Here is a 26,834-nt window from a genome sequence, read left to right as displayed (position 1 = left end):
GTTTGTTTTAAATCAAATCAATTACTACTTTTTTGTGTTTGATTACTCAACTACAAAATTGGGTAGCTAATCAGAATCCTATCTGTAGTCTGGGTTAGCTAGCTACTTATTCTCAGGAGTGCAGTGCAACAACAAAAAAAAATAAAGCTATTAACTAGTAACAGATATTTCAAGTATATGTTTCTGTTTCAGAACAGTTGAAGATGCTTAAGTTTCGGTTGCATTATTATTTCTAGCAAAATACCATTGGTTTCTGGTTTTTGTTTTCATTCTTCAAGCCAATTCAAAGCCCTGATAGTAATACTAATGTTCTTTGAATCACAGTCCTTGTTTTTTATCTTTTTCTTTGAATGTTCATCTGCCTTTACTCACAAGACTAAATATAATGACCTTATCTTCTAGATGTCTTTACAATATATGGCTCAAGAAATTTATAAGCTTTAGATATGTTTGCCTTTAATCAGAACATGATGAGCAGACAATTATTTCCATCTTCAAATGTCACGGTGCATTACTGGCTTCAGGCAGACATTTTCCAAAAGTCCACCAGCTCCCCAACATACCACAATATGGATATTCACCCATATAAATGAAATTCCCTGGAGCGTGTGAAAAAAAGGCAGCATGCAGCAGTCTTACATTCTCTGCTTAGTCCCAGGAATCATGCAGGATTGAGGGATTGCTAAAAAGCCTAAATGGTGGGCACACAGGTTTCTAAAGTTGTCAGTCACAGGCATGAATGTTAAGATATAAACCATGTCTTTATGCTCTAGTTGTGGATTTCATGGTTTATGGTGGTATGTGAAGACGGCTGATTGCTTCCAGACTACAGTGGAATTGACAGAGGAATGGTCTCCTCTCTCAGGGGAAGTAAGAGCTAGCACCACCGGACCTGGGAGAACAGCTCTGAACCTGTCTCAGCACCACCAATGAGATTTCATGCTTATTCTCCAAGGGTGTGTGTGGTAGCTTAAGTAGGATGGCAGTAACTGCTCCACACTCAAAACTCTTTCTGTAACCAGTTCCAGACAAGACTTTCTCTGTTTATATCTGGCCTCAGGTTGAACCCGCGGAACAGGGGGAAATGAGCCCCTGGGATGCCACTTGTTTTACTCACGTACATACACCGTTTCTTTCCAGAGTATCCCATGATGGATTGCGTGAGAGAGGTTCAAGTGGTTTAGGTTGGCGATAAATTTTGGATTGCCTTTGTTTGTGGCTCACCAGCTGTGTATATGTGTGTGTGTGTGTGTGTGTGTCCTGCCTTGATGTGACAGTATGCTCTGAAAGTATGTCACCCCTAAAGGACTGCAAGATGCAAGCAGACATTTCCAGTGTGTGGTCGGCTCCGACAGGACTGTAACCTTTTCCTTTCCTCCCTTCCACATACACACACACACTCACAGAGCCCTCTTTGTCCAAGTATAAACATGCGTATAGATCCCCTGCTTGGATTTTGGGACTGCAGTCACAGAGCTGGGGGAAATCATTTTTGTTAATATTGATATTTTACAATTTGATTACTCTACATCCTGTGCCACAAGACCTGTACTATCTTTGAAACAGTAACAATCAAGTCCATGCTATATCCAACCTTGAAACACATGGATTTCTAACTGATCAAGGCCCAGCAGCATGGACTCAGGTCACTTAGAAATGGGCTGCATTTCCAGCATCAAAATAAAATTTTAAAACTCATTTTCTCTGAGGAGAGGATCCTGGCAGAACATCTGAGCTCTAGTGCATTACTAGATGACTGTTCCTAAAACATTCTTTAATGCTTTCATTCAGCTGGCTGTGAGTTGTGAATATACCCTTTATAGGACACCATTCCATTGCAGGGCACTATGTAAACACACACTCGCATGCGCATTCACATATAATGACAATTTAGCAGTGCCAATCCACCTATCGACATGTTTTTGGGAAATGGGAGGAAACCGGAGAACCCAGAGGAAGCCAATGCGGACATATGGAGAGCTTTCCAAACACATAGACAGTAATCTGAACTCAGGATCGAACTGGGGACCCTGGAACTGTGAGGCAGCAATGCTACCTGCTGCTTCCTAAAACATGTATTCACTAAAATACCTATCGCAAGAGCCCTGCATATATTCTGAAACAGACTTCAAACTCCCCATGTTCTCATTCATGTCAAATGTAGGCACTGACCCATGGACTGAATTGTATGGTGTGTACCTACTGTATGTGTGTTTTCTGTTTTGTATATCTTAATTGTATAATGGGAGGCTAATCCTACATCACCTTTAGGCACATTTCCATTGTTTCTAAGAGTTGTGACTGGATTTTCTGTAGTAAGAAAGCACATATTTCAATATAGTAACTTTTTCTCACTGTATCTTGCTCCAGCACTAGTGTCAGATGGTTAACTGGGATGGTTGTAATGCATACCGCTTGCCACTTGTTGGTTTTCCAGCTGGGACATGGTCCTGCCCTGCATAGTTTGCGTGTCTTGGGTCGGGGAAGATGTGCGCAGTGCTCTTCCTCTGTTTCAGTCTGGTTGTGGTAAACACAGACCAGTTCCCTCTGTATAGTCCCCTTGCCACAAGTCACAGAACACTGCAGAGGATGACACATATATGAACACCAGATTTAGCATTACATATAAACAGCAGCACACAATCTGAAAACAAATTTAAATGAAAGAATGCACTTTTAAACAAATTCAAATACAAATACAAATTCCCATGATGTATTATATGTACCGTGTACAGAGGGTTTAAAGTCACATAATTGTGTGTGCCCATGGGAGATACGAGGTGAGAGCGAGGCCTTAAAAACCTCAGTGCACCTGGTTTCAATAAACATAGGCAAAACATACAAGGCACATTTCTAAGAAAAAAAAAAACATAATGAAGCATTGGAGGAACCTCAAGGAGAAGCTGCAAGTCATTTTTCTAAGAACGTAAATGAAAATCCTCTTTATTCTATGTTTATTACTATAGATGGTAATTACAGAGCAGTTAAATCTATTTATCCATGCTAAAAGTTTATTTATACACAAGAAGAGTATCACCCTATACTTATCCTCTTAGCATATTTAGAAACTTAGAAAATGACACTAAATCAATCTGAAATGCATAATACCTGGTTTAAACAATAAGAAAAATGTTTTCATCTTCCACAGCATGCCAGTGGTCATACTACCATGGTAAAAAAAAAAACATTGTGAGATACATAGGATACAAAAGAATTAGAAGTTGAAAACAATCTAATGTAACAAAAGGATAACATAGCAAAAAGGCCTGCTGAACAATTTTGTGAACAAGCTGATGCAACACAATAACAAGACCTTCAGCCACAACAGTACCCATTAAACCTTAAAGGAACACAGAGGGAAGCCTGTGATACTATCTGACACACACACACACACACACACACACACACACACACAAACACCTCCTTCACAAACATGGCAATTACAGAGGCATGTTAAACACAGGGCTTAAGTTTGCTGAGAGGACATCAAAGTGCACTGTGTAAAGTGACTGATCCTGAACATGCATCCTGCTCACTCTTAACATGATTGTGCTCCTTTACTCCTCTCACCGCAGAAACAAAAACCAAGACTGGGAAAAATACGGGGTGGGGACAGTAGGTGTAAGCCCCTCCTCATGGCTGTAACAGAGTGAAAGAGGAGAAGAGAAAATGAGCGAGAGGGAGGAGAGGTGGAATTCACCGGAGCTGCGAAACAGACTTATGACAGTTATGACAGAGAGTGGACGGGTGTAAGGCAGTGAGCTCTCCTTCTGCATTCATCAAGCTCATCTGCAGCACATCAGTTAAGCTCATCAGCTAAGCAGAGATGGAAGCAAAGAGTTCTGATATGCTGCTAATGTGATCGATCGATCCACAATAAAGAAGAAAGGCAGAAAAAGGGAATCTCCATGGTCTACCTTTACAGTAAGTGAGATTTGAATATAGACAAAAATGTTTATTAGTGTTTACTACTAGTATGCAATATCAGCAAAATTCCAACAGGAAGAGTAAAATTTGGTAAAATTTCAAGACATTGCTTGATTGCCAGAAAGATAGACAACTAGTGTTATGGTAACTGCTACTGTAAATTTGATATCATAAGTGATCATAAGAAGCTCTTCCTTATATGTTCGGTATTTTTGTATAGTAGACATTTGCAACTGTATTTATTAATATAAAACCATTGTTTAACAGAGACCATTGTCAGAATCAAACTGGTGTGTTCTTAGAGGTCCATTAGCAGCTACAGAAGCCAAAAACAACCAAATCTTTATGACCTATAAATGTCTTTCATCCTTTCCTCTCATGGAATTAACAGGTATTGTTTTATGAGAATATTGAATTGGAGAGAACTGGCTTGCTATACAGTCCAAGCTACAGTTTGCCAGAGAAAAAAAAAAACTGTGTAAAACTATAACTGATGTGGGGGAAAACGCAGTTTTTTTAATCAAGTGCAAGCAGATTTTAGCCACTTTGTCTTCGATCACTCCAATAGCCTCTTAGACTAAGAAGGGTGTCTTCAGCTGTAATGTTGTGGAGCTCGCATGCGTGTTGTGCAAAGTAGCCTGTGCTTTAATGATAATTAATATCTGCTGTTGATCTGAAATTTCTGCCACAGTTAAATGTAGGCAGGAAACCTAGAAAGAACACAGATGAAGATCTTGAATGAAAGTGTGCCGAGGCTGTATACCATTCACTTTGCACAGCGAAAAAAAATAGCAAATGTCTGCCAAAGCCAAGCATGTGGAAAGCAGAAACTCTTAAAGAGTACAGCAATTTGTTTACACATAGAAATAGAACCTCATCATAGAAATACTATCCAGATATCAACGTCTAAATTAAACACACCCCTGGTATGGTCATTTCATGCTAATATGATTTCAAATATAGAGGTCGTACAGCTTGTTCATGCGCCTGTAGTAAACTGAATACAAAAAAGTGATTGTATATGCTACTGCATAGAAACTGCATACATGAATCTGCATTAAGACTTATTATTTAGAGTCGGGAGGTATAAATTCAGTTCAATTCAATTCAGTTTTATTTGTATAGCACTTTTAACAATGGCCATTGTCACACAGCAGCTTTACAGAAATATATAAATTCACAATATAGGTTTTAAAATTTATAAATTTATCCCTAACGAGCAAGCGGGAGGAACCAGACTGAAAAGGGAACCCATCCTCATCTGAGTGACAACGAATAGTGCAATTATAAATAATTCCCTCCTATAACTGTGTACTACATGGTCAAAAAATGCCATATAAATAAATAGCCATTCAAAGATGTTTTCTCAGGGTGCCAGAGAGAGTATGAACTAGAAAGTGTGGTTTTTTTTTTTTTTGGTTTTTTTTTAAAGATAGCTACAGGTTTGGGAAATTTTTAATAACAGTTAGGAAGACTCAGTTCTCTTTTATCTGGTTTCTGTTTTTCATGGCATAGGTTTATAATAATTACAGAAAAAAAATTAAAACGACATTCTTCGTACTTGGCTATGCTAAATTTGGTGCAAATGAGTGTGTAAATGTGTGTGTGCATGATGCCCTGCGATGGACTGGTGTCTCATCCAGAGTGTATTCCCGCCTCACACCCAGTGTTTCTGGGATAGGCTCCAGATCCACGGCAACCCAGACCAGGATAAAGTGGTTACTGAAAGTGAGTGAATAGTCATACTCGATGAGATGGGTGAAATGTATGATTGCTAGCAATCATACAGCTAGCCATTGTCTCAATCTAAGATTTTTTTTAGCAGTAGCGTCTTTATCTACTGCAATTATACCAAGCATAGAATAAATGTCTTCACTTCATTCAAGTATTAAAGTTAGGAAAATCACTGAGTATATGTAGCTAACTATAAGTGATCTTATAGTGGCTTCTGTAATATTCATTAGTTCACAAGATAGCCATGTTGATATTCCATAAATGAACATGTAAATGTTGTAAATGTGTTGCATTTCTAAATGTATGCTATCAATACATTAATTTACATTTATTAATTAACTGCAAAACAAGTAGTATAATGTACAAACATTTATTTTCATTTCAAACATATTCCACTTGCTGTAGCTACAATGAAAATTGAATTGAATTTTCAGTCATGAAATGTCTTTAATCAGTGCAACAATTTATGTCCAGGCACTGTTGTGCGAAACACAATGTCACAACCAATAGGCAACAAAACTCAAAAGCCAACAGTCCTAGTGTGCTAGTGTACTCACACTTTCAACACTACACAATTCCCAATAATTTATACTAACTCCACAACTGCAAGTTTGCCTATATGGATACACATCCCTGAACACACTGTGCTTCTGTTTCAATTTTTTTCTTCTTTTGCAGGAGAGACAAAACACTAAATTAGGAGCAGTCAACATGACAGTCTCTGGTAAGAATCAAGCAGCTGTGGAGTAGTATCTCGGTTACAGCCTTACAAATCACACAGCTGATGAATGGCTACTAATTGTGTGGTTAAAATTATTTTTAAAGTGCGTCAAATGTGATAAAGTACCTGAACTTTTCTGAATTTCAAACGCATGTTTGCAATTATTGTAACTCTCCCCAAATTAAAGCCAGACATTTGAGACAAATCTGGAAAAGATGTATATATTTTATGCAGAATTCAAAATATAACTCTGACAAAAGTAAGTCCTTTCATGAAACAAGTGAAAAGGCAATCTGGAACTGGTTTACAAACTATGCCAAACCATATGTCCACACACACACACACACACACTCACAGCTTCTCTTCCTAGAGAACTAAGACTACCTAATAAACTAAACAGAAAACTCTACTTTGACATTGTTATATATGACAGTCAACGTCACCCTGCAAAGACAAACACTGTAGCCCAGTTGGCACGACTGAAGTGACAAGAGGTAACATTTTCAGTTTCCAAATGCTCAATTCAAATACATTCCACAACTTAACTTACAGGGTCCATGATAATGCAATGGGACACACTGCTACTAGAAAGCTGTTTAGGTTGTAATCTGATGATTGAGACAGATCGAAAAGGTAAGTGTGTGTAATCTGGTTTATGATCCCTCTTTTACACTCCTCAATGATTCACAGTGTAATACACAGAACTGGCTATAATCAACATGACAAATAAAGCAAGACACACTGCTACTACACTTGAATAAAGCACGAATCATTACTACCACATTTTACCATATCCAGCGAAATGCCTGTTGATTTTTCTTAGAGTTCATGATGTTGGTGTCTCAGGATGTGTTATAAAACAGCTTTCAATGCAAACCCTCATCAGCATCCCTTCACCATTTCTTTTGGGGTAATCCATATCAGTGTTTTAATGATCATTTCAATGCTTTTGCACAAAGATTATTAGATCAGCCGTTGGGGTTACAGGGGGATCAATTCATTAGGCATTAAAAAAGAGCTCTTTCAATTTTCTCCCTAATTTGTTCTTGGCCAATTCCCACCCACCTGCCAGTTCTCCCCATCATATAACAGCTACTAGCCAGTGAGGATTAAATGCTACTCCCTCCAAGAAATAAGACATCATTTCAAACTGCTGCTCATGCTGCATCACAGGGCAGTGTAATATACTTGGAGGAAACAGCTATCTACCCTCTTCCCCATACATGTACTCATAGCCACTCACAATTGGCTAGCTTGATTGACAGAGTACAGAGAGTATTCCATCCCTTCCACCCTGAGAGAAAGCGAATGCTTATCTGGTGTATTTGTGTTTTGCTATGTTCAAATTGGGTTTTATGTAGCCAACTATTTAGTCTATGAATGACAGCTAAAATTTTCATTACTTTGTTGTCCTAGCTAGTTAGCATTCTAGCTAGTTAGTTAACCGACACCAATCTGTAACATTACTTGGTTGAAAGGGATCTAAATGCACAAATTTCCAACACAACTGATTCAACTACATGCAAGGACAAGTGTATTCGAAGCGCAAACTCCATTCCCTGCTACACCCTCCTTGCCTTGTGCTGCTAGTGGCCACTGATGATATACTTTTCCAAAGCCAGGAGAAGAAGCTGACAACAGTGTGCTAAAACATTGTAACACATGGGTGATTAACATATACTACCCTGTAGTTATTCTATTATTAAGCTGCTTGGTGATTAAAGGATACTTCAGGTAGCTGGTTCCTCAGACAACTGATAGCATCTATCATACAGAACAGGGTACACAGATGTTTTTGTTCTGGTCTGAGCCTTGCTGAAGTCTGACACCTGCTCCACATGTGTCTCATTAACACATTCCTCCAAGCTGAGAATTCTCTATTTATTCTGTCTCGTTTACGAACACATGACATGGGGATGCTATTCATCTCCTCTTTATTAGGATGCTGCATTTATTTAGCTTCACTGGTCTTTGGCTATATGGTATGGCTAAGATGTGATGTTAGCTATGCAGGAGTTCTAAAAGAGGTAAGTAGTCCATGGGTTTGCATGTTGGAAATAAATGAAACACAATTTATTACATATAAGAGTCCTTCAAATGAATAACATATTGGATTTATGTACATATAAATGTTTTTATATAAAGAAACAGCTGAAATAAACTATAATTTTGGGTTGGTGGTAATGATTTTCTAATGCACTTTCAAAATATATTGACTTGACATTGTCACTGAATTTTTAGATGTGACTTTTTCATATTTTTCAATTATGCACTGAAGCAGGTTTGGATCTATGTGAAGAGCTGTCTCAGACACAGACATGCTGGTATTTCCTCCCCATCTGTGCACCAGCAGTAGTCACTTCACACACACTTCAAGTAGAAACAGACCAGGCAGGTAATTGTGGTGCATAGAACGAAATACTGGGAAGAAGTCGGTATAATAATTCCTTCATCACAACTAAGGATGCTACTATTAGAATACTGAACCTCAGCAAAGTAATGTTTGTAGCTCTCAGATCTCAATTCTAGATCTACATGAGACAAGAAGAGACAACAATGTCTTCAGAACTTGTTTTTGACTTAAATAGGTATCAGTAGTTTTTATACCACAGGGCTTTTGAATTCTCAATCCTGATTGGTCAGGAGAGCATGATTAATTTTTCTAGTACTGCCGACTGCATGGCAAATCACAAGTTTATATTAATATGTTTGTTCTAATACATTACACAGTGACTTGTGTGGCAGATGCTCCACATAAACAGATTTTTTTAAGTGTAATCATTGATATGGTCAAGCTTTCTGTAAGGACATGTGTATTTAGCATTTCTGGAAGGAGTCTCCAGTGTCAAGCTTCTCCTGAAGGTTTTCCACCAAGAGACAGTCTTCAGGATGGAGAGTTTTGTTTTGGTTTCACTGTAACATGACATGATTTTTTTTTGTCTTATTGACTTCAAGCAAACGAAAAAGAGAGGCTGGTGAGGGAACGACTGTTAACAGCTGCTACAGCGTAAGTGATAACAGGAACTAACATTAACATTAAACATGACTATAATAAAACAATCATTAGCTTTGTGGTATACGAGAAATAAAACACTGTCAGACATACTTTTATAGGAAAAGAATCAACTTTGGGGTAGTAACACTAACTCTTGTGTTTTATTCCTTACACAGTTAAACAGTAAGTGGAATAATGTAGACTAAATGGCGTAATGTTTGATTGTTTGAACAAACTGTCACAGGATGAAAGCCCATTCTAAATATTTCCAGATTACAATCTCATTCTACTTGTATTCTGACACAATGCCAAGGAAAGTTTTCTTTCATGTCTTTTACCTTTCCAACTGTTCAGTTGTGCTTCAAAGCTCATCGGAAAGCTCATTTGGATTTATATGTTATGGGGCAACTTTAAGAATGTTATATGTACAAATTCCTTTGTACTTTAATAAACCTTTAATATGCATATGTATAATCATTTATTCAAATTATTTAAGTGAAAGCAGAGAGTGGTTTGTGGTTTGCTATTACTACCTGTTGGTTGCTTAAGTGAATTTCTTACATCACTGTATAGAGAATTTTTACAATTTAATCTTTATATGACTTATAAAGAAATAAAGATTGGTGAGTGTGACTGATTTTTCACAAGATACTTTATTGCATGTTGTTAAGCATAATTTGTAGTCTTTTGACCTAATGATTAACTACTGTGTGCCAAAGCAATGTCAGTAAATTTAAAGCGCTGAAGCTGAAAGACTGTAATAATGTGCTTATCACAGACTGTTTGCCATACAAGGAAAAATGGAAAACACAAGCTACAGTCTGCCCTGTGCTGACATGTCACTTCTGTATCCATGGGATGAAGCTCAACACAACATCCTGAGGATTTTCAGCCAGCACACAGTGTTTAGAAACAAGTATTAGTATTTATGGTTTTATACCTTTACTTTCTTATAAGAAATACTATGCTTTTTAATTATTATTATTCTTATTTGTAATTATAAAATTCAGACTCTCTGTAGGTTTTATTGGGATAAGACTAAAGTGTTTGTCTCAAGCCATATTTTTCTATTGTTTTTTTTTATTTATCTGACTTACAAAACAAGCACTAATCAACCTCTGAATGATCTGTTTCCGAGGTAAGTCCTAAGTATTTTAAAATGGTAATCACTGTCAAAAAACAAATCCTAACAAGGCCATTAAAAGTGATGCCATTTTTTTAAAAATACAAATGGCTAAATAAATAGCCATATAATGAGTCTATGAACTGCATCTGTATAAACATGCAAACAGTTCCACTAATATATCTGAAAAGTAAAGACTACTGCAACTCTGAAAAAGATTGCAGCAATGTACATATACATTGACATTTTCTCCTCTCCATGACGGATCATAAACCTCTAATAAACAGGACCCATTTGGGATATTACTGAATACTGATATGACTGAATGCTGGATTTATTTTCATAGTGAGGTGGTCTGGGAAAACTCTTCAGAGGTTGCTGTGGCTGAATTCTGGCAAACAGCCAAAATGATAAGTACTGGCCAAATTTTTTTTTTCTGCCTATATTATATTTTGACACCTCGAATTTGACTATCCATAAATATATTTCACCAAAACAATGTTACATTTTAATCTTGTCAAGACTATCTTCCATCAGAACCATGCTGAGTAAGGAGCTAGTTTGCTTAAAGATGTCTAAAACCTTGCTGGCTAAGTGTGAGTTTCTCACACAGTGAAAGTCACGCTTTGATCAGGATGGTGTTATAGATATGTGCCATAGTGAAATGGACAGAAGCCTAATCAATATTCAGTTTGTAATCAGATGCCAACTCTATAACTTTACTTGTGGTTGAGATGCATATTTTAGTTAAGGAAAACCTGTAGTTTTCACAACTAATAGAAAATGTCAAAGATTTGGCCATGTGATGTGTTTTTCCAGGCCATCACACATCACAAAGTTTGACTTAACGTGAGGTGTGATACAATTCACTGTACGAATTTGATTTTTTTTTTTTGAAGACTTCTCTAATCTTTATAATTGCATTTGCTGATAAATAAATCCAATAAATATTTATTTACATTTAATCTAGTCTGGTGTTTTCCATTTAAAAAAAAAAAAACATCTTCCATCACTACAGAACTAACACACATCCAGGATATGTGAGGGCAGCATTTCAATAATGCACATACATGAAGTGTATTATATGCTATGTATACTTGTACATAGTTATGTGCTGAAAAACAACAGCTAATAGGACATAAAGCCAAGTTTTGCTTTTCTAGAGTTCCACTTTGAAACTTTTTCAGTATCAGTCTTGCCAACACTGATTAATAGTAATTATATTTCTAAGTGTAATGCAATATGTGCTAAATCTCTGGCCAAATGCATTATTGAAGACCCAATTACCCTAATCACAACCAGATGCCCCTCCAAAAAAAACATTATTTGGAGATTATATTTGTTTTCTCTTGGGAGTTCGTAAAGTAAATGGATAAAAAAACAAACATTATAAGACTTTTTTGTACAATATACTAAATTCCTAGAAATTATTTATTTCTAGTATAATTTAGTAAAGAGCTTCACACATATGCACCAAGATGGTCAGTTTGGGTATACTGTGTGATAGGCACAATATATTAACCTTAAAAAAAAGTTATACAACTTAATGGGCAAGACTTAATGTTCATGTCAAGATACTAAGACAGCACAAATTACATAACCGTAATGAAATTTTAATATTTTTTTTTTATGAAACTACATGTAAACATAATTGTGAAGGTTGCTGGATGGAAAATGAAAACAAATACACCTGAGAACAGGACTTGTAGCCCATCATGGGTGAGCAGATTTGCTTAATACAATAAATAAAGAATGCCACCAACAGGTGGATGGTCAAACTCAGATTCCTGAATGATGATTATTTGCTGTTTTTTAGGTTATAAAAGTCAACAGATTGGAGAAAATGGAACAGGAAACACAAGGGCGATGTTTACACCTGGTCTTTTCATATGTCTTGTATCTGGGTTGTATCCTAATAAGTGAAATCTGATTGCAGTTGCATTAATATGCAAATCAGCTCATAACATGCAACATTATTGTTCTTTGTTTTCAGTTATTTTATGCAAAAGATATCAAAAATTAATGGTGGCTTGAGAGACAAATGCACATACTACACTTAACATACATTTGGCTACAATACGTCTGAGAGATTTGAGCAAGTCTTTGGTGTACTTCTTTTTAATGTAGATAATGCCTATACAGATATAACCCTGATGCATGAAAAGATCAAGTGTAAATGGGGCCAAGCAGTAAAGGTTTATCACAAGAAAACTGCCAAGATATAAACAGATGGTTATGATTAATGAAAAGCATTAGACAAGACACATATCACATTAAATGTGAAGTTCTCTGTGTTCTGCTGTAAACAAATAAATTAGTCTCTTGAAACAAATCCTTCAGAAAATGGAACTGGCCAGTCTAACATCAACAAATGTCCAAAATATAACTGAGAGAGGTATTTGTGTTCATACAGACTGGGAAAATAAGTCCTAATTAAGCAGCAAGAAAAAAAAGCGTTCATGAAGATGATGTGTCACCTCGACTGCGTTATTAATGGCTGACAAAGTGTGAGTTACATGCTGACTATTCAAGGTCTATAGGTTAGCTGTACTGCTAATCATTGGCGATAAAATAATTACAGTGAAGAGCTAATATGTTTTAACAAAACGCATTATTAAATAAACATTAATTAAATAAACATGACCATTGCTGAAAATCAAATATGAAAGATATAAGATGGAATGCTGTTCCTATTTCCAATCATACCGATACTAGAATATAAAAATAAGTAGCACCATATTGACTATGCAGTGCAGAATGACTGTCATGGTCACTGAGCAAAGTGCTTTGATTTGATATTTTATACTAAAAAGATAACTATAACTTTCTGAAATTTTAACACAGCTTTCACTTCTATAGCTTAGTAAGCTGTTTGATGGACTGAAGCATGCATTATAGTGCATTATAGGTTTTGGTATGGCTAGTTTCCCAGTCAGTGTTAACTAATAAAGAAAATAGTTTATCAGCAATGTTTAGCGAAAAATTTTAGTCCCTGATGGTGAGGTACTTTATTTTGCTACATATTATCACTGAGGGTTTTTATCCATTGCTTTTGCAAAACAGGAAAAAAAAAACTGCAATTCATGTTTAATTTATCTAAACTACTTTCTTTTCACAATGAAACATGCTAACAAAAACAGCATCATTACACTGTCCTGTACATGCTGTCATCTGCAATTTGGTCAGCACCAGTGAAAAAATATTAAATATTATTGTTTAAATCGGATAAATGAGTACATAAAACATTCACTGTACAAAGATACATATACAATATACAATAATAACCATTTGTTGCTGGCTGATAAACAACATATTAAAACTCTTATGCACAAATATACACTTTGTGTTCTTTGAATACAAGTTGCACCACAACAAATATTACTTCACAATATATCATTGCAAATAAATATCACATACTCCCAATAAAATAATCAGTGTTGTCAGCGTCGTCAACACAGGCCTGATCATTTAAAGCTTGCATTTAGGACCTTTGTAACAGATTGGCTCCATGTGTTTGTAATGACGTGATGCCTGGTGGGGAGCCACGCTTTTGTTTCTGATTAATCAGCACCACGGCTGCTTGGGTGGGCAGGAGACCCAACTAGAGCTACATGCTAATGCTAAGCTCGGTGTTTATCGCCACTAGAGGTGCATCATGCTGGGTTTAAATGTCACCCTGAAAAAGTTCACCATCTTGTTGCACTTTCTAAAACACTTGACTGCATTTCAGGAAAAAAAGATCAGGAGTAAACTGCCCTTACATCTTAATCACAACAATAAATCACAGTTGTACTGAATTGTGGCTCAACAGTGAGAGAAACCCAGCTGAATGCACGGCACTTGAGTGATTTTAGCTTCAACACTCATGATGGCCGAACGCAAAAAATCACAATCTTCATAGTGCAGAAAGACATCAGTGAAGTCAGCTAGACATGGTACAGTGAATGAGAGCACATGGCAACGACAGAGACAAATAGAAGAGCGTAAAAGAAAAAGGAAAGCTATCGTACCGGCTTCCATGGTCGCCTGTGCCAGGAAGCGCTGCCGGGGCACGGCTGCATATTGCACCGCTCCACATCGGGGGGTTTGTCGAGCATGTCACAGTTGTGTTCGTTCAGCCTCTGCCCATTCGGACGCTGACACACTACTAGCCGAGTTCGCTGCCCGCCACCACATGACAGACTACACTGAGGGGGGAAAGTGAGACAAGAGTTTTAGAAAGTGATAGGGGTCAAAAATGACATAAAATAATGTGAATATAAGGCAAAAGGGAACGGGTCCTAAGGGGCAGATAAATTACAAAATTATACAACATTCCACTTGTTTCTGCAAAATCAAGAGGACTGCCAAATTGTACATCCATTTTCAATTAGCCTTCTGTTAAACCTTGCTTTTACAGAACTGTCATGTTTTTGGCATAACATTTGTTTTGAATTCATTTCGTACTGAAGACGCAGATAGATCAATATTGGCAGTAAGAAGGGAAAAATCGTTCCACATGTACTCTTGTTCCAGCAGAGCATTTAACAATAATGGAGATTATAATGAGATTAATGTTTATGGTGTTTACTTAGAGACAGAATTTTATAGTGAAGTGCTGTTACAACAAACATCAGTTATACTGAAGGATGAGAGTAGCGCATTTTAGCATCTTATTCCTTACTTCTTTATACATACGTACAGGAAACCTAGCTTCTAAGGCTAATCCGAAGGGTTTTCTTGATTTGATAACAAAACAAATATGAATAAATGCAAATAACAGACTGACAAAATCTTAGTCAAGTAAGAACACTAAGATGGAGTAGCCACTCAGACACTCAGAGCTAGGAAATGTAGTGAATGAATCTAGTTTAAATGTTTGTTCTTGTGTTGATAAGGTCTGCTACAGGACAAGCTCTGCAACTGCAAAATAGCTATACTGTCATCATGACTGCTCACCTCTCCCCAGATACCGTAGTTCCACAGAGGACAAGGTCCTGAGTCACAGCTCTTTGATTCACTAGGTTTGACTCTCTCGTCGCAGTAATTAGTGCTGCGGCCCTCTGAGTCCTGACACACCACCACTCTCCTCTGGAAGCCCCCCTCACACGTACTGGAGCACTGTAATAGGGGCAAATCATGCCAAATAGATTGTTCATCAAAAAGGGAAGCAAAGCGTGTGCTTTGGAAAGTGGGACAATTTGCAAACACACTGCTGCCAAGTATGTGTGTTAATTTATGAGAAAGAAGAAGGGACATACTGATCCCCAGGGCCCGGTCCTCCACTGGTGGTCTGCCGAGGGAACGTTCCAGCTACTGTGCCCTGGATGACTGCGAGGGTCAGGGGGGAGGTAGGGCTGGTTATTGGGCCAGAGCTGGTAGGCTGAGTGGCATGGGGCTGCGGCACACTCCTGCTCAGAGCTGGGCTTCTCATCCAGGTGACAAAAAGACTCATCTACCTGCTGGTTGTAGTTCATACACACCACCTGCCTTGTAGCACGACCCACACCACACGACACAGAGCACTGCAGAGGGGAAAGAAGAGGTGAAGAACAGGAACATTATAATATATCTGAATAGGAAGGTGAAGATTAGATGCAAATGAGTGAGTGAGTGAGTGAGTGATACACACAGGTGACCACTCTCCCTCTCTCCATTGGCCACAGGGGCTGAAGCATGCTGAGGTTTCTGGAGGTCGAGGAAGATGGGCGCAGTAAGCCTCATCAGCTATTCGTCCTTGAGAGTCTCTGCAGCTGACATACCGTGCTCTCTCACCCTTCCCACAGGAGACAGAGCACTGGATACACACACACATAAAAAAAAAACACAGGTTATTATAATTATATAGTTATAAAAAGAAAATCTAAAACTAAAATTACAATATCACAGATATATTACAAAATCAGATATATCGGAGGAAAGAAAGAACGAATCCGATCTGCTTCTCTAACAAGCTAACATGCTTTTATAACATGCTATTTATTTTCATGTTAAAGTTATACAGGGACATTTCATTTCATTTCTGTTGCTAAGGGTTTACTTGGTTTTAAACTGGAAACAGTTTTGTATAATAATATTTCATATTTGGTATGAACAAGTAGTATACTGGAATTACAGTTCTACTATTTTAAATTTAAAATTTGCTCACGCACTGTAAACAATGCTTTAAATTAACAGGAGAAACACTGTTTTATTATTTTACAAGGTTATACTGTAAGGTTACAGTAAAATACCAAAATATGTAATGCATGGTGGGACAGCTAACGTTTTTGGCAGGGATGAGAATGGTAAAAATTCTTCTTGTGTTGGTCTTGAGTTTAACTTTATATGCTAGCGAAAACTTGAATCAGTGCAAGCTAGTTCAGCTAGCTGTGTTGGCTTAGTGGTTAGGGCTTGTTTAATGCCATGGTTGGGTCCTTGAACACGACTCTTAACCCTCTGCTCAGTTGTATCCTGCCTCAACTGTCGCCTTTTTAAAAAGCATCAGCCATATGAGTAAATGTACTGGTTTATGTGATAATTTATACTATGTAAGATATTATAGTACTTTACTATAAATATGTCTTACAGTTATTTACTGGCAACTCTGCAGCCATTAAATGACTGTAAAATTTACAGCATTTAAAGAGCATTCTTTTGAAAGTAAGTCATTTCGAGGGCTGTTATATTTCTTTCTGTAGGGTAGTAGAGAGTTTGTGCAGTTTTAATATGATCATTTTAGATGGCTTAGATCTTAAGTGAAGTGTTTCAGTTAAAAAACCCTATCATGTGTCATGGGTGATACTCAAGGTTTAAATATTGGTATTGGAAAGAAATAGTACTGTGGTGTAATCTCTATTAAATCTAATTCATTTGGGACAAACTTCACTGATTGAAATTTTTAAAAGATCTGTATAACTTTGTCAAGTTTTTAACTTGACAATGTTGTGGTGAAACAAACCTTTTTTCTAAGAACACCACAACATTGTCAAGTTAAAAGCGTCAATAACAGATAAGAGTGAAGAACTTAAACTTCACCCAAGCACAGCCCTGAATTTAGGAGTGTAGAAAGACTATGATTTGAGATGGGTTTTAGATTAGAAGTAAAGAGAGGTTTGTATTAAAGAGGCTTACAGAGTAACTAAAGTAATCATGGCAACTCCGGCTGGCATTAACTTGTGTGTAAACTCCCAGTCATATCAGTAACAACCGTCATTACCACAAGGCAGGGGGAAATTGGTTAAACTTTTTTCTGATGGACCACACAGTCTCTTTCTGACGCAAGCAGGAGTTCAAACAACGCTTAAATTCACACATACACTGAAATCTAATACTTGTGTCCAGAAAGTAATTTACATTCACCCTGTATTCATTAAACAGACACTTTTATTCAAAGTGTTTGTGTGTGTTTGTGTCTTACTCACTGTAGTCCAGGACCCAAATCTCCACTGAGTGTGTAAGTGTCCAGATGATGCAGGTCGTGGTGTGCTGAGTGCTAATGATGTTCGAGGACAGGCTGGCAACTCACATTCCTATACAAACACACACACACACACGCATTACTTAGTATCACAAGGATACAATTTGCTTCTGCCTGTGTGTGTCATTTTGGTTTTGTGTACCTGGCTATCTCGTGGTCTTGACGCTGCATTACACTCTCTATCATCCATGGTCTTGCCATAAGCACCAGACACACACCTCACTGCTCGCATTTGGTATCCATGGCCACAGGTCACAGCACACTGCAAACATGCACAGAAAGATTGTTATTTTTATAATTTAAACCAGTGGTCAAAGTCAGACGTTAGAACACTCTGCTTTAGTCAGGCCAAGCTCAATACAGGTTCATACACTGCCTCTCATTACGCTACATTTAACATAGAGACCACCCAACCAACAATGTATGCAATCATGCTCTGAAAACAAAATAATAGCATTTCACAATACTCACCCAGAACAACCGGAGTGATTGAATTTGTTAAATATGTAGCATAGAAAAACACCATAGAAAAACACCAATACTCTGGATATCATTATTACTCACTTAAGTCTAACTAATGTAAGTGTACTTTACCCAATCCAGATGTGCCTCATCTCTCACACACACAAAAACACACACACACTTTTGTCTTACTATCATTGTGCAGACCTTCAACTAAAATAATTATTATTGCAGCTAATTAATGCTATACCTACACCTAAATCTAACCATAACCTTAACCTCAGTAACCAAAAGGTTGTTGTTGTTTAAATGTTTAAAAATTTTGTAAAACCGTAGTTTGTCCTAACAAGGTCATAATTGTCAGATACTCCTACCATAGACATTTGGTCCCAACCAACATATGAAACGTGCCCACACACACCCACTCACAAACACACACACGCACGTACACACACGCACACACACGCACACACACACACGCTCCTTCTCTTTGACATATGACCAATGTCTGCCTAAACACAAGACAAGTTAAGTGTTTAAAAGGCTCAGAGGAAGTGTTCCAGGATGTGTTTATTTGGGTAGCAAGTTTTAATAACACAGGCATATGTCTCACACACATACCATTCATCAGGCATTATGGAATTCAGTGAATATCCAAATTGAATTTCTGAGATGCACTAGATAATTGTAATGCTAGCTTGTATATGACTTTTCCAGTTGCACAGTTTGATATAGCTAGTTAATAAGGCCCATCTGTTAACACTAAATATAATAGTATTGGCAATTGTTTTTCTCGAAATTTAAGACATCCATCAGCCAAGAAGAAGGAAAACTAAATGTGCTTTCAGTATGAGCTCACAGATGTCTGCGAATGGCTAGGGTCTTTCTTATTGCCATGTCCCAAAAGAAAGCAGGGTTAGCCATGGATGGCTGTGGAATCTGAAGCTGTGAATCAGATCTCCTGATAGTAAAGCCACTTGAAAACTCATATAGCAAAGCTTATAACAAAACTTTTGAAATACACTACAATGAAAGTATTACTGTAGGCATGCTAAGGGTTATGGCTTGGCTAGTGTATGGGCATGTGTGGTCTGAGAAAGTGTCAGACCTGAATATATTAATGTGGATAGTTTGACAGATTGAGTGTGTGAGGTGGCATGTGTGTGCTATCTGAAAGAATACATGTGGGGGAATCTGATGGTGCAGTGAGTTATGGGCTGCTCTGTCTAGACCTTCATTTCCTCTGAACCAGTCCTACTTCACTTCACACACACACACACACACAAGCACACACGTGCTCACCGTGCTCCAGGCGCCAACCTGCCAGGAAGCGCACTCTGAGTGCATACAGCTGCTTATGGTGCGGGGTTTGCTGTTGGGATCACACAGCTCATCGTTGAGCCTCTCCTCTGCCAAAACACAGAACACCTGTCTGCGCTTCACTCCCTTCCCACACGTCACTGTGCACTATGCAGACAGCAAAGCAGAGACAATTCATATAGTATATGCATTTTTTAAGCATGTAACAATATTTATATTGCGAAACATACCACAACGTTTAAAATACACAGTACTGATATCGTGAAAATGTGGTCGAAATGCCCAAAAAATATTATCCATATGGGAGATGAATACCTAAAAGATCTCTAAGCAGACACTATTTTAGGTAACATAAACTCCCGAGATTTAATACTATGGAAGGCAGCATAATAGGCATTTAAACCAAAGGTTTAAATCAGTGCATTCATTCTGATATGTTAATGTTATTTCTTAAAAAAAAAACTAACACAGTGAATCGTTTGTCAGACACTTATATCAAAAAGTGAGGAGATGTTTATTTGTCCTTTTTGGAAGGAGTCGCCAGTGTCAGCACTTTCTAACATTCAGAGGTAAAGCTGTATAAAACGTTAGGTTTTTTAGCATGGGAAAGTCTTCAGGACAGATAGCTTTGTGGTTTCTTGGTAGTATGGCAATTTGAATTTTTTTTTTGTCTTATGAACTTCAAGAGAAAGAAAAAAGAGAGGCGGGTGAAGGAATGACTTTAGCTGTTATAACGTAAGTGATAACAGGAACTAACTTGCTTCATGGATCTTTCACAATATTAAACATGGACAAAAAGTATTATATGTTATTCTTTAATTAATAAAAATTGCTGTGGTGTAAGCCTACCTCTGTCCACTCGCTGATGGACCAGTCAGGACATGGCGTGTCATTACAGGGTTCAGAGACAGCTCTCTGGTACTCGCTACACTCACGCTCTGCCAGTCTGCGGCCGAGGTTATTCATGCAGTAGGAGTCACGTGTACGGGTGCCTCGCCCACAGCTCTTAGAACACTGCAAGGAAGATTTCAAATCAGTTCTTCGAAAACTACAACAACTACAGCCTTACATTGTCTATTATAATACCGCAAAAGACTGGTTCTTATTGTCACTAAATGTAGCCTACTTTTACAGAAAGGACATTGTCGAAAAACCTTTTCCTATTGACTTTCAGCAAACACATAAGATTATCTCAAAACGTTTTTCACTGTGTCCAAAAGAGCTTTTTCTGCTGGAAAGATATGCACAGAATTGAGGAGAGCCAATCATACTGCACCCTCCAAGATCAGATGCTTTGTGGTCTACAGGTGAAGTGTCTGAGGTTGAGACTATTGTATAGATAACATTAACCTAATTCTAGGTAGTTGTCACAAAAACATAAGAAATAAATCTAGACTTCACTACATCAGAAGCAATCTACCAAATGGAGAAGTGGAAAGTAGCTCACCTGAGACCAGGCGCTGTACTGCCAGCTCTTCAGTAGACAGTCTCCATGGCAGGGCTCACGGCTCTGAGGTTTAGCCAGATCGGCACACGCTCGAAATTCCACTCTCTCACTCTCTCTCTTCACCTGGCTGTAGCGCATGCACAGCACTTCTAGCGTACGATACCCAGGCCCACACTTAGTGGAGCACTCACTCTTACCCGCCACATGCCACCTGAGCATAAAGGTGAGTTGTTTGAGACAGAGAAATGGAGCTGGAGGAAAACTGACAGTCATTTTGGCTTTTCATTATGTTTTAACCATTCAGACTTATATTTCTGAGAGTAGCGATTAAACAAATAGTGTTTTTCGACCTAATATCTATCTACTGCATCTGTAGTGTATGCACAATTACCACAGAGAAGAATACTGTCACATTTACCTGGACAAAGAATCAAACATAAGACCTGTTTATGTAACTATTATGCAAAATATGTAGTTTTGATCTGCTTTTTTAGATGAAAGTATTTGTAGTTACAAAAAGTAGGGAAAGACTAAGCAACTAGAGAGCCATATATACAGAGTTACGCACACATAGTGAGGAGTTAATATCGAAATTGTGCGCATAGGTATTCAGACCTCAGTTGTCACTACAGACTTAAGTGCTACCTGGACAGTGGCACAGAGTGCAATGGTCAAGATGCGATTGAAAAACCAAGGACTAATTAAACCAAATATAACCAAGGAGCAATTTTTATACTCTGAATGGGGAGCCAAGAAAATCAACTTGCGCATGTGAATAACTCGAGTCTGAATATGCTGAACTTTTAGACTTGAGATTCCAACTCTGAATTACTAGTACTACTACATCCCAGAATTATTACTGTATTGCTCCAGTGTTTGAATATCGGATGAAACGATACAAGATCAGCTCAAATAAGACTTTCTCTCAAGTGTATTTCATTCTAAGACTTTTATTCTTACAATGCTACGAATTTGTGTTATATAGTTGCATATTTTGAATGTTTAGTGTCAACATTCAACAACCACCTGTAGGCTTTTATTATAAGCATGTAAACAGGTTTTTCATTTATTTAAAATGTGCTGAAATTTTTTTGCCCTTGCTAAATCCTCAAAACTCTATAGCCTAAAACAGAGAGTGATTAGGTTGAAAAAAAAGTTTAAACAAATTCTTTAAGGATTTATTTACAGTATTCCTCAAGAGCATGCAGATTTGAATGAATGTGTGCATCTTTGTATTTGTGAGTTTGTATGTGTGTGTATACCTAAGTTCACAGTCTATATTGCAAGACTCCATAACTGCCCTTGGTCGAGGAAGATGCTCACACCTCTGATCTGAAACCACCAGGCGATCACTCTTACGTACACACACTGGTTTTCTCCGCCGCTCTCCTGTCACAGTACACACACACTTGTGAGGATGTCTAGTGTATGGATGTTGGGGGACAGATGGCTTCCAGTTTGATTTTGAGCTCTCCACTAGGTGTTAAAAAATGAGAGATCCAAATGGTTACTATCAAGGGATACTGCTGAACCTCACCTTGGCACATGCGGCTGCACTCCTGCCAGGGGCCTGAGGGGTCCCACACAAACTGCTCTTGGTGTTCCTCTATAGGAATGTTAAAGGAATAACGTACATCAGGACTATACAGGTTCCCCACACACAACACCTGAAAAGGAGACACATTAGAAAAAATAATCAGGATCAACTGAACTCACGGAGCAGGTATAAGAATGCTTGGTAACCTTCGTCCCTCTAGCTAGATTCTGTGTTTCACTGAAGTCAATGCTTTAATACTAACCTGTAGAATGAGCTCCTCTTCCACACGCTCAGTGCAGTTGATGCGCTCCTCTGTGGTGTTGGAACCACTGTACTCAATCTGCGTTCCTTTTAAGGAGATTTCTCTTTTAAACATGGAGACGACAAAGTTCCCATTCAGCAGGAAGTTTGACTGGCTGTCAGAAAGAGCTGGGGAAAAAACAGGGGCAGTATAGAGGATTATGTTTAGGATAACAAAAATAATCCTGAATTAACTGCACTCAATTTAATTATCTATACTAGATAGCGATAGTTACCGATAGTTACGAACTTTGGACATACAGTAGCACAGCAATCTTTTCTTACATTATATGTTTGTTTGTGCACATATTCTCTTTACTTCTGTGTATTTTCACAACTGTGCATGTGTGTACTGTACATGTGCTGCTCCGCACCAATGTTTGTTTGACCGATCATTCTTTAGAGTCAGTCCCTGCTATGGTGTGAGCAGTTCAAGCAAACGTTGCTCTCTTCTTAACATATTCATTTACTTTCACTCCTTATTATGGTCTCCCATCAACCACTTCCCTCCATCTGTCTCTAATTACACCTCTCTGCCCCTCATTTATCTTTCTCTCTCTGTTTCTGACACTCCGTTTGCTTTCCCTTCACCCCTGCTTTCCCTGAAATTTCTAGGACGTTGTGAAGGACATTTCTCCTTGCCATTCTCTGGGGAAATGCTTTGCACATATGATAAATGAAGACATTCAGATTGGATAATAAATAATCTCATTATAGTGCCTCTCAAAACTATAATTATCAATACATGGGAACATGCTGTAATTTAACTTTTTCCTATTTATGGGGATGAACAGTCAATACAGATGTATTTCATTAACATTTAAACAAACATTAATTAAAACATGTTAAGAAGGGAATAAAACTTGATGGGGCATGCTGTTATAGGAAAAGAATCAACAACAAGATGGTGTAATAAGGCCATGTGTAAAGTGATGTTTTATTCCTCTTATACTACAGCAATCTGCCAACGGTTAGAATTTTTTTTAATTAATTAAAGAAGAATCAATGTTGTGGAATGTCCATGAAATAAGTTCCCTCACTAGTCTCTCTTTTTTCACTCTCCTGAAGTTAATAAGACAAATAATGCAGCCTGTCATGTTACTGAAAAACCGCAAAGTCCTCCATCTTGAAGACTTTCCCATGTCAGGAAACTTAAATGAACAGCTTTACCTCTGACTGTTACCAAGTACTGATGTACTAACACTGGAGACTTCTTCCAAAAATGCTAAATAGGCTTAACCTCAAGAAAACCTCAGCACATGAATGATTACACATTTTTAAAATTCAAGTCGCTCTGTGAGCTGTTATTATAGATATGATAACACATTAATATAAATCCTGCAGCAGGAACTACTGTCAGAGCCATGGAGTGTCAAAAAGATGTTTAAGCAATACATTCTGATCAGAATCGAGAATTCAGCAGTCATGTGGCATAACTTATTTTTGTTACTTTGTTAACATTACTTATGGTTTATTTTTGCTGAAGTTCATGGTTTGTTAATGTTAAGTATTGCACTAAAAAAGTTAAGTTACAGAAACATTAATATAAAGCCTTACAAACTTAGCGAGACTTTCTGGAAAAGAGAAAATTTGGAATTACATTGTTGCACGAAATTGTAAGACCTACCAAGGTAGTTATCATCTTCTGGAGTTCCTGAGTAGCTGACCTGCCTTATATCAATGTTGGTTGCACCAGCTGGGATTCGGACCACAACATTATAACCTTGGGATTGGAATAAAAAAACAATGGGAAAAACAAGAAAAATTACATTTTCTATATGCTCAGAAGAGGAGTGACAGTTAATTTTCACTTTCATCACACCTTGAGTTAATAGCTTCAATATGCTGCATGGCCTAGTCCTGGAAAATCGAAGGCACCCTTTAGGCTTCAAATGTCACACATGGAAATGTAAACACAGGAAGGAAAGAGAAGAATAAAAACAAAGAATAAAAAAAAAAAACTTGCCCTCCCACATAACTTCATCAACCTCCTGAAGGCCCACCCACAAACACAAAAACAGGAGGGAAAAAGAAAAGCAGAAGTAATTATGGCCTAGAACTTAGGGTTATGCTGTAATTTTCCACAAGTGTTCCAGAGCAGACTTCCGAAGAGAAGAGAAGAGACGAGAAGAGACGAGAAGAGACAAGAAGAGGAAATGAAATGAAAGGAAAGAGAGGAGAGGAGAGGAGAAAAGAAGAGAGGTTAGGTTAGGTTACTGGATAGTTAGGTCCATAGATGGCAGCACTGATATAGGATTTGGCTCTTCTGCTTTACCATCCTTTATAACCCCTTAAAAATCTTACCTTATTTTTCAGTCATTTATCTTAAACCTTATTGCTCAGTAACTACTATGAATTGAATTACTTTAAGAAAATGTATGAGAGTTATGAGAGTCATGAGAATGAGAAACATGACATGTCCTTGGAGTTTAAAGGGTTAAACTAATCTCATTCAGAATGAATGAGTGTTCTTAAAACTATTAATTCCTGTATATGCACATGCCACACTGTGTAAACAATGCAACTCATATACAGACAGGTGACAGGGTAAAGAAAAAAACAAACAGTGGGTCTGTTTTGCTGTAGGAGGCATTTTGCTGGCATGGGTTGAGTCCATTTGTCCCCTTAGAGGGAAAGGTCACTGCAAAGGGAAAGGTCACTGCACTACAAAGTTATTCTGACTGATCACCTTTATTCTATGCTTAAACATTTCTATCCTGATGGAAGTGGTCTATTCCAGGATGACAATATCCCCATCGACAAGGCACAACGGCTCAGTAAATGGTCTGATTAGGATTAAATTGATGCGCTACGGCCTTCACAGTCACCAGATCTCAACCTATTTATAGACCTGGTCTTTAAAGAATGGTGTTTATCTCATCATTAACGTTCTAGAGACATGCAGAATCTATGTCAAGGTTCACTGAAGCTGTTCTGGTAGCTCATAGTGGCCTAACACCTTACTAAGACACTTTATATTGGCACGTAGTTCAGCAGAGCTCAGTTACCTTCACTCTTTTACTTTAAAAACTGCATAGTAAATCCCTACGATCTTATCTCTCTAAAACAGAGCATTTTCATAAAGCAACAGAGATGCCCTTTGTTAATTGGTATGGACAGAGTGTCTCTCTAAATCTCCCACAGAGGGAAAACCCACCCATACACACCAATCTAAGAGATCAGAGACAGCTGGCTGAATCCCAAACTACCTACACAACACCACAACCACACACACTCATTCATGTATAGCCACAAAGCTGTTAAAGGCATCAGTGTAAACCACAAATTGTCCGCACACACTGACCTGAGATCAGAGACAGTGAACTCTGCCTCAGGCTGTTCACACAAGAGAAACAGACCAAACCCTGACCCCAGAATACAAACATGGTACTGCAGCAGAAAGGGAACACACTCCTAGTTAAAGCTCTGGAATTCCTGTGGTCTACCTCAGACTGAAACCAAAGAGCCTCAACTCACTTCCGAACAATAGGAGTGTATGGGAGGCCTTGACCACAGCAGTTGGCATAGGTAAATAAAATTAATCCGTAATCAAAAAACCAAAATCCGTAGTGGGTTACTGTGAATTCCCTGGAATCTTTCATCTGCTAGGTTACTAGAGGACTTCTCAAGCCCTGTATATAGTACCTACGTGTATACTGTATAGATTAATGGACTACAACAGTTTAACTGTCATGGACTGGGACAAGTGTAAATAGTAAGAGTAATGGAATGATAAATGGAACCATGTAATACACACTAACTACACAGAGCTGAAAACACAAAAATGCAGTGCTAAGACCCTTCATGATGATAAATTGAAGTTCCTTGAA

The 26,834-nt window shown here is 37.9% G+C and overlaps 1 protein-coding gene and 1 long non-coding RNA gene across 4 annotated transcripts in view; one reads left to right on the top strand and one right to left on the bottom strand.

The window, feature by feature from the left end:
- LOC113529760 (A disintegrin and metalloproteinase with thrombospondin motifs 20) overlaps window positions 1–26,834 on the bottom strand; it is an 86,365-nt gene that overhangs the window by 8,411 nt on the left and 51,120 nt on the right. For all 3 annotated transcript variants that reach the window (XM_026919192.3, XM_034307333.2, XM_053236792.1), the window contains 14 exons: window positions 24,632–24,727; window positions 22,967–23,133; window positions 22,705–22,834; window positions 22,430–22,556; window positions 21,168–21,378; window positions 20,570–20,734; window positions 19,703–19,867; window positions 18,081–18,200; window positions 17,883–17,990; window positions 16,112–16,276; window positions 15,741–16,004; window positions 15,439–15,600; window positions 14,511–14,687; window positions 2,413–2,580 (listed from right to left, as the gene is read on the bottom strand). In XM_026919192.3, the coding sequence (XP_026774993.3) occupies window positions 2,413–2,580; window positions 14,511–14,687; window positions 15,439–15,600; window positions 15,741–16,004; window positions 16,112–16,276; window positions 17,883–17,990; window positions 18,081–18,200; window positions 19,703–19,867; window positions 20,570–20,734; window positions 21,168–21,378; window positions 22,430–22,556; window positions 22,705–22,834; window positions 22,967–23,133; window positions 24,632–24,727 (2,225 nt within the window). The remainder of the gene's footprint in view (window positions 1–2,412; window positions 2,581–14,510; window positions 14,688–15,438; window positions 15,601–15,740; window positions 16,005–16,111; window positions 16,277–17,882; window positions 17,991–18,080; window positions 18,201–19,702; window positions 19,868–20,569; window positions 20,735–21,167; window positions 21,379–22,429; window positions 22,557–22,704; window positions 22,835–22,966; window positions 23,134–24,631; window positions 24,728–26,834) is intronic.
- Window positions 2,594–10,010, top strand: LOC128318825 (uncharacterized). The gene is made up of 2 exons (XR_008302277.1): window positions 2,594–3,924; window positions 5,571–10,010. It is a non-coding gene; the product is annotated as an uncharacterized LOC128318825 (long non-coding RNA).

The sequence above is a fragment of the Pangasianodon hypophthalmus genome, chromosome 9 (genome assembly GCF_027358585.1).
Source record: "Pangasianodon hypophthalmus isolate fPanHyp1 chromosome 9, fPanHyp1.pri, whole genome shotgun sequence".
Lineage (NCBI taxonomy): Eukaryota > Metazoa > Chordata > Actinopteri > Siluriformes > Pangasiidae > Pangasianodon > Pangasianodon hypophthalmus.
This window is presented reverse-complemented; position numbering and strand designations above follow the sequence as displayed.